The sequence below is a fragment of the Stenella coeruleoalba genome (genome assembly GCF_951394435.1).
Source record: "Stenella coeruleoalba genome assembly, chromosome: 2".
Lineage (NCBI taxonomy): Eukaryota > Metazoa > Chordata > Mammalia > Artiodactyla > Delphinidae > Stenella > Stenella coeruleoalba.
In genome coordinates, this window is record NC_137147.1 from 136,224,763 (window position 1) to 136,244,355 (window position 19,593).

Consider the following 19,593-nt stretch of genomic DNA (forward strand, 5'->3'; position numbering starts at 1 on the left):
TTTTAGTATCTCCAAGACACGTTCTACCCTTTTAGGATTCCTCCTCTCTCACAGCCTGGCTGTGGGGTGTAACTGGGTCTCCCTGACCCTTCCCAGCACAGGGCTTCTTCATTTCAAGGTTCTTCTAACCACTAAGGAAGAAAAAAAGAGCAAACACAAGAGCTTAAGCTGGTCATTTGTCCTTCTTGGTCTTTCCTTTCTGACTGCAATTATTAATGAAATGGCGATGTTCTAAGGTCCATGTCTTCTTCTTAGTCCTTTGATGGAGGTCATGAAATAGTCCCTCTTTTCAAAGTTCTCTCTTTCTCAACACTGAGTGTCTACTAGAATCACCTGGGGGCCTTTTAAAGCCATTGATGCCTGGGTCTTTCCCCCAAGACTCTGACTTGGTCTGGCACGGGCCTGGCCATGGTCATTTGTTGAAGTGTCTCAGGTGACTCACTATTCTGGGTCCCATAAACGCTGCCTCTTAGAAGGATTCCTTTCCAAGTCCATCCAAAGCAGCAGTTCTCAAATGGGGGTTGTGGGGCGGTTTTTTCTTTCCTCAGGGAACATTTAGAAATGTCTGGAGACATTTTTGATTGTACAGTCGGTGGAGGCCAGGGATGCTGTTAGACATCCTACAATGCACAGGACAGCCCCACAGCCATAATTATTGGTCCAAAATGTGAATAGTGCCACTGTTGAGAAACCCCTCTCTAACGGAACTAGAGACACACACGGGTGCATTCAAACACCCTCGCACCTGTGAGGGGCTCCCCGGGGCTGTGAGAGGCCCTCTTTGGAAGGCCTCTGTCTTTGTGAGGCTCCTTCTTTCCTGGACAGCCTGCCTGTTATTACCGTTCTGGAAACGTTACAGCGAAGGTTGTTTTTGCCATATCCTTATGGACGTTGTGCCTGAGAAGGTGGGGAGAAACCCTGCTCTGTCTTCAGGGGAGGAAGCTGCACTTCGTATCCTATTCACAGTCATGCTCAGAGCGCTCACACCTCTTTAATTACATGAAGAAAATTCTCAAGGAAAGCATGACAAGAAACAAGAACGCTGAAATTGGAGGTAAAATATAAACAAATGTTTCGGCTGGTGTACCGCCCATTTTTTAATCACAAAGTGTGTTTTCAGAGTGTACTGAGCTCGGCCTGGAATGGCTCGAATTAAAGATCAAAGGAGACGGAACAGAGCTCTGTGCCAATTTCACATCTCCCTGTCCCTCCCTGGAAAATCCTCGCATCCATTCGCCTAAGAAGTGCTTGTCTGAAGCACTACTTAAGCAAGCATTGATTAAAGGAGGGTTTTTTTTTTTTTTGTCTGTTTGTTTTCTTTTTTATTGGGGGAATTTTAGAACGTGGTTAGACAGGAACAACTTTTAAGAAAAAACGAAAGTGCTGGAGAGCCAGCTTACATGGACATAAGCTTCATGCTTGGAAACTGTTTCCCTTTTTATTGAGCGATTTCAACTTGAGGCAGAAGAAGGAAAGCCGGTTAAGAGGGATGAGGGCCCCTCTCGGAGCGCAGAGCGGGCATGACCATGAGGGCTGGCGGATGTGAAGGAGCCACTGTGGGTCCCAGAACCAGCCATCGCCAGTCACAGCGGGCTGGCTACCCTGGGAACCAGAGGAACCAAACTCCTGTGAGCTGGGGCTGCAATCGACATATCTCGAATGAGGAACGTGTACAGAAAGGCTGCTTGAGCAGCTGCCTACAGGATGGATTTTATTGGGGATGGGGACAGGGGACATAAGTAAACAAAGAGAAACTTCCAGGGAGGCTGATGCAACAGTCTAGGTGTGGGATGTGGGGTGGCGTGGGGCCCGGATGAGGAAAAGGCAAGTCTATGAACATCGCAAAGGAATAACTGGGAAGCCCTGAGCATCTTCTTCTGGATCCTCTCCTCTAGAGCTGAGCTTCTCAAACTGTCCTCACACACAAGTAAGAAATGATGGTACAACGAGGGAGGTGATAAGAGTTAAGAAGAAGTGAAAACATGGACATGTGATGGGGAGTGCTGGGGACACGCGATGGGGAGGATGCCTTCACTTAGATCAGGAAGGGTGACAATAGCGTGGCCTGAACGACAGGCGTCATCCCTTGAGGACTACGGAGGGAGCACAGAGGCAGCGGGACATCCGGGGAAGGCCCTCAGGTCCCTCGCACCCTCTGTCTTGAAGCAGGACCTGTAACACTTCCAGCTCGTTCAGCAGTGCTTGATGTGACGTGTTCGGGTCTCCTCCCCTGTCTGGCCACTCTCCCTGGACGAGGCCCCGTTTGTCACAGTTCCCGCTGAGACAGGGCCCGGAGATCTGAAGCCAGGTGTCCAGCTGCAGGCTGGCTGGGCAGAGAGAGCTGGTTTAGGACACTTCTGTTCATGTAGGTGGAGCTTCCATTAGTTTTCTGGCAGTTCCACAGCATTGTTTATTCATATCGAGCCAGCCTGGTGACAGACTGGACACACAGGCTGACAGAGCGAGAAAAGTCAGGGTATTTCAAGGGTTTGGGGCAGGAAAACAGTAAGTTAGACACGTAACCAAACCCCACGATAACTCTTTTGGTTTAGGCTCACTCTACCGGATTATAAAAGTGACTTGTTTATCTTTCCATCTCAAGTGCCTAGAACAGTCTCCAGGTCTCTGTGGGCATACCGTGGAGATATAGTGCGATTAGTTCACAACCACGGAAATAAAGTAAATATCACCATAAAGCGAGTCACACTAATGTTTTGGTTTCCCAGCACATATAAAAGTTACATTTACACTGTACTGTAGTCTATTAAGTGTGCAATGGCAGTATGTTTTTTAAAAAAATACGTGATTGCTAAAAAATGCAAATCATCACCTGACAACACGGGGTTGCCACAACCTTCGATTTGTAAAATAAATAAATAAACAAGCGAACAAGCAATATCTGCGAAGCAAAATAAGGCAAAGTGCAATAAAACGAGGTCTGCCTGCATTGAGAGTATAGATGATCCTGATGTCCTTGATTATAAATGAATTTGATGACTATACTTCTCAGATGAGAAAACTGAGAAAAAGAGATGTCCCCTGATGTCCATGCACATTTGGGATGTCTCTACTTTGACTCACAGCCACTGCTTGTCCTACTGAGGCATCAGACAGGCTTCCCTGGGAAACAAGAATGGGGCTGGCAGTGAGGGAAATAGGGTTAGTCATCCAGTGGTTCAACTAATATTTATGGGGTGCCCACAGAGACCTGGAGACTGTTGTAGGCACTTGAGATGGAAAGATAAACAAGTCACTTTTATAATCCAGTGGAGTGAGCCTAAACCAAAACAGTTATCGTGGGGTTTGGTTACGTGTCTAACTTACTGTTTTCCTGCCCCAAACCCTTGAAATACCCTGACTTTTCTCGCTCTGTCAGCCTGTGTGTCCAGTCTGTCACCAGGCTGGCTCGATATGAATAAACAATGCTGTGGAACTGCCAGAAAACTAATGGAAGCTCCACCTACATGAACAGAAGTGTCCTAAACCAGCTCTCTCTGCCCAGCCAGCCTGCAGCTGGACACCTGGCTTCAGATCTCCGGGCCCTGTCTCAGCGGGAACTGTGACAAACGGGGCCTCGTCCAGGGAGAGTGGCCAGACAGGGGAGGAGACCCGAACACGTCACATCAAGCACTGCTGAACGAGCTGGAAGTGTTACAGGTCCTGCTTCAAGACAGAGGGTGCGAGGGACCTGAGGGCCTTCCCCGGATGTCCCGCTGCCTCTGTGCTCCCTCCGTAGTCCTCAAGGGATGACGCCTGTCGTTCAGGCCACGCTATTGTCACCCTTCCTGATCTAAGTGAAGGCATCCTCCCCATCGCGTGTCCCCAGCACTCCCCATCACATGTCCATGTTTTCACTTCTTCTTAACTCTTATCACCTCCCTCGTTGTACCATCATTTCTTACTTGTGTGTGAGGACAGTTTGAGAAGCTCAGCTCTAGAGGAGAGGATCCAGAAGAAGATGCTCAGGGCTTCCCAGTTATTCCTTTGCGATGTTCATAGACTTGCCTTTTCCTCATCCGGGCCCCACGCCACCCCACATCCCACACCTAGACTGTTGCATCAGCCTCCCTGGAAGTTTCTCTTTGTTTACTTATGTCCCCTGTCCCCATCCCCAATAAAATCCATCCTGTAGGCAGCTGCTCAAGCAGCCTTTCTGTACACGTTCCTCATTCGAGATATGTCGATTGCAGCCCCAGCTCACAGGAGTTTGGTTCCTCTGGTTCCCAGGGTAGCCAGCCCGCTGTGACTGGCGATGGCTGGTTCTGGGACCCATAGTGACTCCTTCACATCTGCCAGCCCTCATGGTCATTGATATAGTAATAAAGAACCTTCGTATGCTTCACCTTCCTCCCCCAGAACACTGGGCCTAGACGGTTTTGTAAGTTCTATCAAATGTTCCAGGAACAGATAATCCCCACTTTACAAGTTGTTCCTGAGTACAGAAAAAGAAGGAAAGCTTCCCATTTTATTTAATGACATTAGAATAGCTTTGATTCCAAAGCTGGATAAGAACAGTGAAAAGAAAGAAAACAATAAGCCAATGTTCCCTACTTTAACATGCCACAATCTTGAATTAAATGTTAGCTAATGTAATCCAGTAGTGTATTAAAATGGTAATAATTATATTCAAGTGATTTTATCTCAGAACGTAAGGATGGTACAATCTGATAAATATACCAATGTAATTCATTCCATCGTTGGTACTAAAGAATAAAAATCATATGGGCATCTCAAAAGACGCTATTTAAATAAAGCATTTGTTAAAGTCCAATTCGTATTTAAGATAAAGCATTCCTAGAAAAACTTAGAAGTAGAAGGGTGCTTCCTAAACCTGAAAATGGTAATCTACCAAAACCTACCCACAGAAAACATCACTCTCAAAGGAGAAAAGTAAGACATATTCCTTTTAGCGTCTGGTAGAAGACAGAGATGCCCAAATTACTGCTGCTCTTTCTTTATGGATATCCTGGCCAGTGCAGTAACACAGAGAAAGGAAATAAGAAATATAAAGACTGGAAAAGATGAGACAAGACTGCCTTTGTCTGCAGATGGTATGTTTATCTACATAGAAAACCCAAGGAAATCCAAACACTCTTAGAATTAGTCACAGGGTACTGTGAGGTTGCACGATACAAGATACTACGTCAAGGTCAATTGTACTTCTCTATAACCAACAATGAACCACCAAAAAAAGAATATAAAATAACATACTCTTCACAATAGCATCAAAGATGATGAATTATTTAAGAATTAAGTTCAAAGACAAAAGATCTTTATGGAAAACGTATAAAAATCCTCTTAAAGGATAACAAAGAAGATCTAAGTAGGTGGAAATATGTGACACAATTATGGATGAAAAAACCACATTTGACTTATGCATTTCCAATCCTGGAGAGTCGTCTAGACCTCCTCCAGGGAGCTCTCCCTGACTCTCAGAGGAGGGCTTAGGGACCAGCTGTCTGTGCTCTCCCAGTTCCTGTGCCTCTCTGTGTTTGTGCTCTATTATCTGTCAGTCTCAGTCCGCTCCCTCAGGCTGTGAGCTCCTGAAGGCAGAGGTTGAATCTTCCTGTCTGTGCACTGCTGACATTTGCACAGTGCTTGGAATATAGTAACTGCTCAACTAAGGTTTATTGCATGAATAAATAAGGCAGATCCCTGCTTATATGCTCCCGCTTACTTGCTATCCCTCAAGATAAACACAAGGATCATCAGCTCGGTGCTTTGTGACTGCCTGGAGGGGTGGGATAGGGAGGGTGGGAGGGAGGGAGGCGCAAGAGGGAAGAGATATGGGAACATATGTATATGTATAACTGATTCACTTTGTTATAAAGCAGAAACTAACACACCATTGTAAAGCAATTACACCCCAATAAAGATGTTTAAAAAAAAAAACACAAGGATCATCTTCATTTAAGAGCAATGGATAACAAAAATAAACAAGAGGAACTTCAAAAAGATCTCTGAATCTTAGAGATTTTTCATCATCCCTATCTCTACTTCTAGTTCCCAATTCTGTCCTGTGTTCTCTTGCTCTTTTGAGTGCAGAGTTTTTCAACTTCTTTCTTTCTTCTAGATGGTACTCCCCACTTCCTCTAAGAAGATCTTTCTTTCTGAGATTCAGCCTTTTGGAGAGCCCCAACATATCCAATTGGTGACATCATCCTCAAAGACTCCCATAGAATAGACTGATTTATCAAAGGCCTCCACTGGCTCACTGGAAAGGGGTTCTTGAACTCTGGTGAATCTTAGAGGCTGTTACAAAATAAGCATTCCTGGATCCCACTCCAGCCACCAGGAATCAGATTCTCTGGGAGGTGAAGTCCAGGTATGTATGTATTTTGTGTGTTTGTGCCTAATATTTGTCAAGATCAGCTGTGGTATAATGGAGTGTCCCCTGGGTGACTTTGGCCCAAGACATTATTTACACAGCTCTTCCCTGCAGGCAAGCCTGTCAGGGTCTTTTTGATGGACGTGAAGGATGACTTCACGACACCGTATGATTTGGATTCCCGGCCAGTGATGACAGTCTATGTCCTTCCTTTAGTCTGAAGCAAGAAAGCCACACTAGACTTCCACTTGAAAAAGGCATCATAAAAAGAGGGCAGGTGTGAAAACAGTGTTGGATTAACACCAAATGGGTCCAAAACACAGTGTTTCAATTAAGCCACACACCAAATGCCTTCCATATTGATTATTTTCCTCAAGAACTAAAGCCACCACTCTATAGCAAAGAAATGCACTGATAGATTTATTAGGTGTCTCCTCCCCACCAAAATAGTACTTTGAAAGGAAAATATTCCCCCCAAATGTGACTTAAGGGGTTTATATTAAAGAGTAGACAGTTTTAAAAATATAAGTATGTTCTTATATTTTGTTGCAGTGGATGCTGTAGTATGTTGTCCAGATTGCCTTCAGGCTTGAGGACATAGCTGAGTCCCTTCCCAGGACCTGTCTTCAGGAGAAGGAAGCTGCTTCGTTCAAAGGTTACCCTCCCTTCCTGCGGGCAGCCAGCATCCACTGATTGCTTGATGGAGGGGTACAAAGGCCTGGCCTCCTTGCCTTTATCGGGGCAACTCTGAAGGGCCATTCCAGCTCCAGAACTCCCTATAAGATCAGTTGAGGTCTCTGTTGCATCTGCCCGTTCCTGCATCCCTCACCTTTCGTGGGATATTTTCCCCAAGCACTCTTCCTGATAAACCTTCTGCACACAAATCTCAAAGGCTATTTCCTGAGGAATCCAACCTATGACATCTGTTTGGTTCATGTTACAACTTGATTTTCTGGTTAGATTTTAAACTCTTATGATAAAATATTTGGTCTTAACTACTTTAAGATGCTATAATATCAAGTACAGTGCTAAGCAAAATATATATTGGCTATTTTTCATTTCTACCTTTCAAATACTTCTAACGTTTCTCTTTTATAACATGGGTTCAGCTGTCAGATAACTTAGGCTTACATCTTCACTCTACCAATTAGGGGATCACGCTACCAATTAGGGGAAATCATTTAATTTTTCGAAGTCTCAGTTTCTTCATCTGCAAAATGGGATGAATAATAGTACTTATCTCATAACGTTGTTGTGATGATGATTAAATGATATACTCTATGTAAAGCACTTAGTACTATGCCTGGCACATAATAAGCATTCAATTAATGGTAGCTTTGTTGTTATGAATGGCATAACACTGGCACCACTCTGGTGACCTTAGTTATTATTACTTTAATCATCACTTTACTCCTTGATTGTTATAATAGAAACTGGTCTTCCTGCCTCTTAGTTTTCCTTCACCTTACTCTTTCCCTCCAATTCTATCCAATGCCACTGAATTATTATTATTATTATTATTTTTGCGGTATGCGGGCCTCCCACTGCCGCGGCCTCTCCCGTCGCAGAGCACAGGCTCCGGACGTGCAGGCTCAGCGGCCATGGCTCACGGGCCCAGCCGCTCCGCGGCATGTGGGATCCTCCCGGACCGGGGTACAAACCCGTGTCCCGTACATCGGCAGGCAGACTCTCAACCACTGCGCCACCAGGGAAGCCCTGAATTATTTTCTTTTAACGTTGCTTTCATTATATCACTTCTCCACTCAAAATTCTTCAGGGACTCCTGATTACCAAGACCTTTAAAAACTGACTCTTCTGTAGTCATCCAACCATTTTTCCAATGGAGAAAACTCTTCTTCATTGTCTTTGAACCATTGCTCAGTCTGAATTACTTTCCCTTTTTTTTTTTTAATCAATCCAAACCTGCCCAGATCAAAGTGGACCCCATCAATTAAACTTCCTCTCTAAGTCAATAGCTACCTCTGTCCTAACATCCTCCCACATTTCTGATACTGTATAGTCAAAGGCAGCCTTAAAGTTCTAAATTTTCCTCCGATTTCATAAATGAGTCAAAAAATCTCCCTTGATAAGCTTGTCGTCAGGACAGACTACAAAGGTTGCTATTCTGAGCATCTCCATCAGTCCTTAGGTGCTTTCACATCATTAAAATTTACAAAAGGATAGTACTAAAAAATAGAGTGGACATCTCAAAAAAGAAAAAAAGGTTTAAAAAAAAGTGACCCCCACCCACAAACAACACACAAGACCAAATGCTGAGCCGCGATGAGGTAATGAGACATATGGAATTTGTCTAAAAGAAGTCAAGTGGCTTCCAGATTTGGAGGTTTGATGCCTCCAACTTATTTTTACTGGTAGAGATTCCATTTTATTAGTAATATTTGGGACATGGTATCAACAGTCGGCAGTTCACAAACTCTTGAAAAAGTCTGTCTCCCAGCAGAAAAGGTTTAATTAAACTTGACAGAAACTATCTAGCAGCTTTCATAAGTAATTGCTATTACCCAAAATAGGACCAACTCATAAACTGCATGATTTCAGAAATGATGAATCAATAAAAATGTTTACAGAAACAGGATTTTGATTAATTCCTTCAGACTAACAAATTCATGGCACATGTGATAAATTGAGATTTCTACTGTCAATTAGGGAAACCCAGAAATCAAACCCAGCCCTCAAATATGGCTCTTTGGATAACTGATCCCAGATTTTGGCGTTGGAACCACTTTCTAAGGAGCTCCTCCAAGATCAACCGCACCACAGCTCTGGGCTTTGTTCCTGCTATAGTCAGGTTCAAAACTGCTTCAATTCTCATGAATTCATGCTAAGAGCCGCAGTGAGACTGACTATAACAACATGCATTGTAATTATTACGAAGGCTTGAGAAATCAAGAAACAAGTCGTCCATAAGTAATAATCACTTCCCTTTATGCATATAAGCTCAACAGCAACCCAAATCATTAGCAGTTATAATAAAGTAATATTTCCTCTATTACTAGGGTAAGAATTAACATGGAAGTTCCATTTATCTAGAGCACAAGTAAAAAATATTTTCTGTTATACAGCACTGTGCTCATAGCAATTAACTCGAGTTTCTACAAGAATCCAAAGAACCTTTGAAGCCATCAACAAATATGAAATTATTTTCACTGCAGTTTCAGTGTCCAAACATATTTATCTGAAGATAATCAATGTGTGACAGCTCTAGGAACAATCAGCTGATCAGAATATCAGTAATTTAACACTTCAATGGAAATTTACGTGTAATTATTTAATAGGTACAATATTACTATGTCATTCCCATAAACCATCTTCTATTTTTTCCAAACTGCTCTATACTTAATGAGTGCACAAAATAACCAAGTAAGTGAAACAAAGTTAGTGTGTCAGAGCATCTCTGGGCCGAAAGGGACCTTCAGGGACACCCAAACCAATCCCTCCCCTGGGACAATTGTCCTTACATCTTCTGGGTTGTTTTTATGTTAAAAATCTCCATTAAGTTACAAGAATTGTACATTCTCATTTTCATTTTTAGTCAGTATTTTGACAGTAATTTTCCATGTTCCTGTAGAAACTTCTGATAAAATAGTACTTATTATCAGTACTTCTCCTGTATTTAACACTGTGTTTCACAGCAATCTAAGTTACCATCAGTTGTAATTTTTTGGATGTTAAAATGTGAAAAAAAATGTGCATTTTACAGTTGAAAACACATGGTCATTTTAGTGTGCAATCATACATGCAAAAAACAAGAAGTCGTGAACATGCAGAATTCTGAAGCAGAGGAATCCAGAAATCATTTCGTCTAACATCCTACATCCCCATTTTTAAAGACCAAGAGATTCAGAGCTAGGAAGTTATTTGCTCAAGATGACATAATAGGGGGTAGCTGATGGGGAGAATGGAAAATAGGTTGGACTCCCAACCTGAAACTGACCTGCTGGTTGTTAACCTTTTCAACCCTCACCCCAGTAAAAGTGGTCACTAGGGCAGTGAGTCCAGGCTGGAGGGATGACATGGGATATACACAGCCATTTCAAATTTTTTTTAGAAAAATGCACTTACTTTAATAAAATTTTTTAAAATAAAATGCGGTGGCACAAATCACCACAAAGTTATTTAAGTGATTATATCCATAGGCTGCTCTTGTAATTATATGCTAAAAATTTATGACTGTTCTCATTAACAGCATTTTCCCTCCTAATTAGAGCGATATCAAGAGCTTATGAGAACGTGTAATGTTTCCTAAAGTACTACAAAAAGTATCACAAACACAGTTTGTGCAACATTCATTTACATCACCTTTATCCACCCAAGGTTTCACTTCAAGCTTATGCAAGGTTACACACAGAATTCAAAAATCTAATTGTGTTTTTTGATACCACAATTATCAGAAGCGTTGCTTCACAATGAGCTAATCCTGATGCCCTCCTGATGACAAATTATCATGCGAGAAGATGACCTCTGTTTGGTAAAGGGCATATGGACGGTTACAATCCCCTAGGCAAAACCTTGCTATGGCAATCTAACCAAAGCTGGACCAATATTTTTTCATGTTGATGCGTTACATGCAAATCATATCTTCATAGATAATGTGCAGCATTTACCTGTCTCTCCCTGTGTCTTGCATCAGGAATAAGGAAGAGGAAACTACAACTATGCTTTCAAATACCTACACTATGTCAGGCACTGTATGAAGCATTGTACATTACTTATGTCACTCAGTTCTTTTGTATTTATTTATTTATTTAATTTTTGGGGGCTGCATTGGGTCTTCATTGCTGCACGTGGGCTTTCTCTAGTTGCGGTGAGTGGGGGCTACTCTTCGTTGTGGTGCGTGGGCTTCCCATTGCGGTGGCTTCTCTTGTTGCGGAGCACAGACGCTAGGCGTGCAGGCTTCAGTAGTTGTGGCATGTGGGCTCAATATCTGTGGCTCGTGGGCTCTAGAACACAGGCTCAGTAGTTGTGGCACACGGCCTTTGTTGCTCCACGGCATGTGGGATCCTCCCAGACCAGGGCTCGAAACCTGCATTGGCAGGTGGATTCTTAAACACCGCGCCACCAGGGAAGTCCTCACTCAGTTCTTAGCCATCCCAGAAGGTAGGTATTACTAACCTCATGTTTTGGATGAGAAAATAGAAGATCAGAGATGTTAAGTAACTTTTCCAAGGGCTCACCAGGGGTATCATGGCAGAGCTGCCATCCAGAGCTCCACTTGTCTGATCCCAAACACTGCACTGGTTCCTCCCTGCCTCCCTCTCAGGACTCTTAAAGGCCTTTATTCACAGCATCGATGCAACGGACAGTGCATTGTATATTTTTCTTCAAACTGCCTTCTGGGACTGCCAATGATTTTCTAAAGAGCTGCATGTAATTCCAGTCTTATAGGCTGGTCACCCTTGACAGAGAAGATGTTGAATAGATACTGGCTGAACAGAAGCGATATTAAGTAACATTGACAGAACTTCAAACCTTGGTCAGGATTTCCAATCAGGTGTTAACTGAATTAGTTGGAAAAATGAATTGTTACTGTCAATCAGACCTCTCTCCACCTGTAGCTATTTATTTCCATGTATTAAATAAAGTTCTATGTGGAATAGAGAGCAAGCTGTGCCATCCACCTATAGGTCCCGTTTGGGTGTATGCATTTGAATATAATGAACAGAGAAAAGAGGAACTTGAGCCACAAAGGAACAGAATGAATAGCAGCAATGGAAATTTCGATTTATAGTGTCACCGGGTGGGATTAAAAATTTGTGCCAGGCAAGAAGAATGTGACCAGGAAGTTAAGTCATTAAACAACAAGCTTTTATGGAGTTTTAAGAGCAGGCTGCTGAAAGAGAAAGGATGAATTCGTTTGAATACAACTTGCCGGTACTTCTGTCTTCAGGAAGACTGGGGCCTCAGCTTGTTTTACCAGATGCCAACTATCCTTGCTTTGCTGGGTTTGGAGAGAAACCCTCCTGGGTGCTAGACAGTGCATCCACTCTTTTTGTCTCAATCCTGGTTTGGGCTTTATGTTTAATTTGTAAAATGCATAAAGATGCATGTGTGAAACCTTTGAAAACTGTAAATCACTAGAGAATGTAAAGAATTGTTCATTCAATTAAAAAAATCAAAAAAATGTGTAAAGATGCAGAAAGGCATAGAAAATAATACCAAGTACTCAGTAAATTAATTTTGTGTTAAATTTGCTTTAGATATTTTCTTTCTTAGGGAAACACAACATTACGGATAATGTTGAGGAGGCTTTGGTATCCCTCCCTACTTGCATCTTCTCCCCAGAGGCAGTCTCTGAAGCTGGGGTACATCCATGCTCTTATAGTGTCTGTTTTGTGTTTTTGTGTTTTTTTTTTTTTTCCGTTACGCGGGCCTCTCACTGTCGTGGCCTATCCCGTTGCGGAGCACAGGCTCCGGACGCGCAGGCTCAGCGGCCATGGCTCACGGGTCCAGCCGCTCCGCGGCATGCGGGATCCTCCCGGACCGGGGCACAAACCCGTGTCTCCTGCATCGGCAGGTGGACTCTCAACCACTGCGCCACCGGGGAAGCCCTGTTTTGTGTTTTTAATTCAAATATTTCCATAATGGTAATGTATCTTTAGTAATTTGCTTTCTTCACCCTGTGTTCTTGAGAGCTATCCGCGTGGACACATGTGCATCTGGTTTATTCATTTTAACTGCTGTTAAGAGGGCACATGTGGAAGAGTTGCCCTGAAGTATATACCTAGAAGTGGAACTGCTTGCTTTTATGGCGTGCGTGCTTTCGGTTTTACTAGAAAGTGCCTCTGTTTTTAAGTTTCAGGTATCAATACACACAGTTTCTACAGCTAAGTAAGACAACCTCCAACAGTACTAGGCTAAGAGAGTCTTATGAAAATTTAAGTGAGGTTAAATAGGCATCATAATTTTCTTCAAAAGACTACTTTGGGTACTTCTTTGGTTTTAGAGCTTTCCATGACTGAATGTACTTCCAAACTTTGGGCTAGGACCAGAGATGGAAAATAAGAACGCTTGTTGTTTAGAGGTGTGTGCTGATTGTTTGGGGTCTGTGGACATCAGCTCATGCCTGCCGGGTAGGAACTGGTAAATGGCTCCTTTGAGGACAAAGATAAACAGAAATAAAGAAATGCCAGAGCTAACTGGAAAATTGTTTTCATAATTCAATTTTGTTTTACATAACCTTGCTCCCCAAATGTTAGCAATTTAGCTCAAAGAGCTGTTAGTGTTATTAAATAGTCACTAAAGGTTGCAAAGAGACAGCTCAGCAAAACTCATGAATCGAGAAACCATTTTATGACCATTGTTTCACCTCTGGGGGTGGCTCGCTGCATTTTGTTCCAGGTCCCTAGGGCCCAGAGGTAATAACATCTGTATTTTTAAGACCAGCTTTGTACCACACCTGCATATCAGTTCCCCTTTTCGACTTCTGCCTCTAAACCAAAGCCAAATGTTTGGCTACAGATTGGGTTTCCAGGGTTCGGCTGAGTATTAAATGCAGCAGCCCCAAGACTTCACTGGTCCCACAAAAATTTTCTTAAGTGATATTAATTGAGTCCTGGGAAAGTTTAAAAAATATAAATTTGGTCGCACGCATGCTCCCGGGAAGGGCCTGTCCCAGTCGGCTCTGCCCTCCCGCCACAGCGTCCCCACCTGGCTGAAGCTGACGTCTGACAACGTGAAGGAGCAGATCTACAAACTGTCCAAGAATGGCCTGAGTCCCTCGCAAATCGGTATGATCCTGAGAGACGCACATGGTGTTGCACAAGTACGTTTTGTGACAGGCAATAAAATCTTGAGAATGCTTAAGCCCAAAGGACTTGCTCCTGATCTTTCTGAGGATCTCTATCATTTAATTAAGAAGCTGTTGCTGTTCGAAAGCATCTCGAGAGAAACAGAAAGGATAAAGATGCTAAATTCCGTCAGATTCTGATTGAGAGCCGTATTCACCAGTTGCCTCGATATTACCAGACCAAACAAGTCCTCTCCCTCAATTGGAAATAGTCTTAAAAGTGGCTAACTGTCATAAACCAAGAAATAAACTTCCTGTAATAAGGCAAACATCTCCAAGGGTGATGAACAAGTAAAGCAAGGTAACAGCAAGATCCTTTGCAAACCCCAGGGTCTTCAAGCTCCTGCAGTGCTCTCCCAGCAGCTCCAGAGCAGCTCTGGTTTTCTGGTATTTAAAGGATCCACTTCTACAAAAACCACATTCACAGAAAGATAGACAAGATGAAAAGGCAGAGGGCTATGTACCCGACGAAGGAACAAGATAAAACCCCAGAAAATCAACTAAATGAAGTGGAGATAGGCAACCTTCCACTAAAAGAATTCAGAATGATAGGGAAGATGATCCAGGACATTGGAAAAAGAATGGAGGCAAAGACTCAGAAGATGCAAGAAGTGTTTAACAAAGATCTAGAAGAATTAAAGAACAAACAATAGAGATAACTGAAAAGAAAAATACACTTGAAGGAATCAATAGCTGAATAACTGAGGCAGGAGAACGGATAAGTGACCTGGAAGACAGAATGGTGGAATTCACTGCTGTGGAACAGAATAAAGAAAAAAGAATGAAAAGAAATGAAGACAGCCTAAGAGACCTCTGGGACAACATTAAATGCAACAACATTCACATTATAGGGGTCCCAGAAGGAGAAGAGAGAGAGAAAGGACCCGAGAAAATATTTGAAGAGATTATAGTCGAAAACTTCCCTAACCTGAGAAAGAAAATAGGCACCAGAGTCCAGGAAGCGCAGAGAGTCCCATACAGGATAAACACAAGGAGAAACAGACTGAGACACATAGTAATCAAATTGGCAAAAATTAAAGACAAAGAAAAATTATTGAAAGCAGCAAGGAAAAAATGACAAACAACATACAAGGGAACTCCCATAGGTTAACAGCTGATTTCTCAGCAGAAACTCTACAAGCCAGAAGGGAGTGGCATGATATACTTAAAGTGATGAAAGGGAAGAACCTACAACCAAGATTACTCTACCTAGCAAGGATCTCATTCAGATTCGATGGAGAAATCAAAAGCTTTACAGACGAGTAAAAGCTAAGAGAATTCAGCACCACCAAACCAGCTCTACAACAAATGCTAAAGGAACTTCTCTAAGTGGGAAACATAAGAGAAGAAAAGGACCTACAAAAACAAACACGAAATAATTAAGAAAATGGTAATAAGAACATACATATTGATAATTACCTTAAACATGAATGGATTAAATGCTCTGACCAAAAGACACAGGCTCACTGAATGGATACAAAAACAAGACCCATAAATATGCTGTCTACAAGAGACCCACTTCAGACCTAGGGACACATACAGACTGAAAGTGAGGGGATGGAAGAAGATATTCCATGCAAATGGAAATCAAAAGAAAGCTGGAGTAGCAATACTCATAACAGATAAAATAGACTTTAAAATAAAGAATGTTACAAGAGACAAGGAAGGACACTACATAATGATCAAGGGATCAATCCAAGAAGAAGATATAACAATTATAAATATATATGCACCCAACATAGGAGCACTTCAATACATTAAGGCAACTGCTAACAGCTATACAAGAGGAAATCAACAGTAACACAATCATAGTGGGGGACTTTAACACCTCACTTACACCAGTGGACAGATCGTCCAAACAAAAAATTAATAAGGAGACACAAACTATAAAAGACACAATAGACCTGATAGATTTAATTGATATTTATAGGACATTCCATCTCAAAACAGCACATTACACTTTCTTCTCAAGTGCACACAGAACATTCTCTAGGATAGATCACATCTTGGGTCACAAATCAAGCCTCAGTAAATTTAAGAAAATTGACATCATATCAAGCATGTTTTCTGACCACAACGCTATGAGATTAGAAATCAATTACAGGGAAAAAAACCGTAAAAAGCACAAACACATGGAGGCTAAACAATACGTTACTAAATAACCAGGAGATGACTGAAGAAACCAAAGAGGAAATCAAAAAATACCTAGACACAAATGACAATGAAATCACTATGATCCAAAACCTCTGGGATGCGGCAAAAGCAGTTCGAAGAGGCAAGTTTATAGCTATACAAGCCTACCTCAAGAAACAAGAAAAATCTCAAATAAACAATCTAACCTTACACCTAAAGGAACTAGAGAAAGAAGAACAAACAAAACCCAAAGTTAGCAGAAGGAAAGAAATCATAAAGATCAGAGCAGAAAGAAATGAAATAGAAACAAAGAAAACAATACCAAAGATCAATAAAACCAAAAGCTTGTTCTTTGAGAAGATAAACAAAATTGATACACCATGAGCCAGACTCATCAAGAAAAAGAGGGAGAGGACTCAAATCAATAAAATTAGAAATGAAAAAGGAGAAGTCACAACCGACACTGCAGAAATACAAAGCATCCCAAGAGACTACTACAAGCAACTCTATGCCAATAAAATGGACAACCTGGAAGAAATGTACAAATTCTTAGAAAGGTATAACCTTCCAAGACTGAACCAGGAAGAAAGAGAAAATATGAACAGACCAATCACAAGTAATGAAATTGAAACTGTGGTTTAAAATCTTCCAACAAACAAAAGTCCAGGACTAGATGGCTTCACAGGTGAATTTTATCAAACATTTAGAGAAGAGCTAACACCCATCCTTCTCAAACTCTTCCAAAAAATTGCAGAGGAAGGAACACTCCCAAACTCATTCTATGAGGCCACCATCACCGATACCAAAACCAGACAAAGATACTACAAAACAAAAGAAAATTACAGACCAATATCACTAGTGAATATAGATGCAAAATTCCTCAACAAAATACTAGCAAACAGAATCCAACAACACTTTAAAGGAATCATACACCAAGATCAAGTGGGATTATCCCAGGGATGCAAGGATTCTTCAATATATACAAATCAATCAATGTGATACACCATATTAACAAATTGAAGAATAAAAACCATATGATCATCTCAATAAATGCAGAAAAAGCTTTTAACAAAGTTCAACACCGATCTCTGATAAAAACTCTCCATAAAGTGGGCATAGAGGGAACCTACCTCAACATAATAAAGGCCATATATGACAAACTCACAGCAAACATCATCCTCAATAGTGAAAAACTGAAACCATTTCCTCTAAGATCAGGAATGAGACAAGGATGTCCACTCTCACCACTATTATTCAACATAGTTTTGAAAGTCCTAGCCATGGCAATCAGAGAAGAAAAAGAAATAAAATCAATACAAATTGGAAAAGAAGAAGTAAAACTGTCACTGTTTGCAGATGACATGATACTATACATAAAGAATCCTAAAGATGCCACCAGAAAACTACTAGAAGTAATCAACGAATTTGGTAAAGTTGCAGGTTACAAATTAATGCACAGAAATCTCTTGCATTCCTATACACTAATGATGAAAAATCTGAAAGAGAAAATAAGGAAACACTCCCATTTACCACTGCAAAAAAATGAATAAAATACCTAGGAATAAACCTACCAAGGGAGACAAAAGACCTGCATGCAGAAAACTATAAGACACTGATGAATGAAATTAAGGATGATAGCAACAGATGGAGAGATATACTATGTTCTTGGACTGGAAGAATCAATATTGTGAAAATGACTATACTACCCAAAGCAATCTACAGATTCAATGCAATCCCTATCGAATTACCAATGGCATTTTTTATGGAACTAGAACAAAAATCTTAAAATTTGTATAGAGACACAAAAGGCCCTGAATAGCCAAAGCAGTCTTGTGGGAAGAAAAATGGAGCTGAGGAATCAGACTCTCTGACTTCAAACTGTACTACAAAGCTACAGTAATCAAGACAATATGGTACTGACACAAAAACAGAAATATAGATCAATGGAACAAGATAGAAAGCCCAGAGATAAACCCATGCACCTATGGTCAACTAATCCATGACAAAGGAGGCAAGGATATACAATGGAGAAAAAGAAAATGGACAGCTACATGTAAAAGAATGAAATTAGAACACTCCCTAACACGATACACAAAAATAAACTCAGAACTGATTAAAGACCTAAATGTAAGACCAAACACTATAAAACTCTTAGAGGAAAACATAGGAAAAACGCCCTTTGACATAAATCACAGCAAGATCTTTTTTGACCCACCTCCTAGAGCAATGAAAATAAAAACAAAAATAAACAAATGAGACCTAACGAAACTTAAAAGCTTTTGCACAGCAAAGGAAGCCATAAACAACACAAAAAGACAACCCTCAAAATGGGAGAAAATATTTGCAAACGAATCAACGGACAAAGGATTAATCTCCAAAATATATAAACAGCTCATGCAGCTCAATATGAAAAAAACAAACAACCCAATCCAAAAATGGGCAGAAGGCCTAAATAGACATTTCTCCAAAGAAGATATACAGATGGCCAAGAAGCACATGAAAAGCTGCTAAACATCACTAATTATTAGAGAAATGCAAATCAAAACTACAATGAGGTATCACCTCACACCAGTTAGAATGGGCATCATCAGAAAATCTACAAACAACAAATGCTGGAGAGGGTGTGGAGAAAAGGGAACCCTCTTGCACTGTTGGTGGGAATGTAAATTGATACAGCCACTATGGAGAACAGTATGGAGATTCCTTAAAAAACTAAAAGTAGAATTACCATATGACCCAGCAATCCCACTACTGGACATATACCCAGAGAAAACCATAATTCAAAAAGACACATGCACCCCAATATTCACTGCAGCACTATTTACAACAGCCAGGTCATGGAAGCAACCTAAATGTCCATGGACAGACTAATGGATAAAGAAGAGGTGGTACATATATACAATGGAATATTACTCAGCCATAAAAGGAACGAAACTGGGTCATTTGTAGAGATGTGGATGGATCTAGAGACTGTCATAGAGAGTGAAGTAAGTCAGAAAGAGAAAAACAAATATCATATATTAACGCATGTATGTGGAACCTAGAAAAATGGTACAGATGTATCGGTTTGTAGGGCAGAAATTGAGACACAGATGTAGAGAACTAACGTATGGACACCAAGGGGGGAAAGTGGCTGGGGGGTGGTGGTGTCATGAATTGGGTGATTGGGATTGACATGTATACACTGATGTGTATAAAATGGATGACTAATAAGAACCTGCTGTATAAAAAAATAAAATAAAATTCAAAAAAATATATATATAAATTTTTAGAGGAAAAGAAGATGAAAGGAAATGAAAGGCAGGAAGAAGAAGAAAAGGGGCAG

The 19,593-nt window shown here is 41.2% G+C and overlaps 2 protein-coding genes across 11 annotated transcripts in view; one reads left to right on the forward strand and one right to left on the reverse strand.

Moving 5' to 3' along the window:
• The window catches only part of THSD4 (thrombospondin type 1 domain containing 4), a 630,174-nt gene that overhangs the window by 126,765 nt on the left and 483,816 nt on the right, over positions 1-19,593 (reverse strand). The gene's annotated exons all lie outside the window — the stretch shown is intronic.
• On the forward strand, positions 1,521-14,479 carry LOC307181859 (small ribosomal subunit protein uS15-like; the record flags this gene model as incomplete). Its single annotated transcript, XM_079912758.1, is given in 3 exon segments — positions 1,521-1,628; positions 13,911-14,205; positions 14,208-14,479. Coding segments are annotated over 3 exon segments (543 nt in total). The 3' UTR covers positions 14,348-14,479.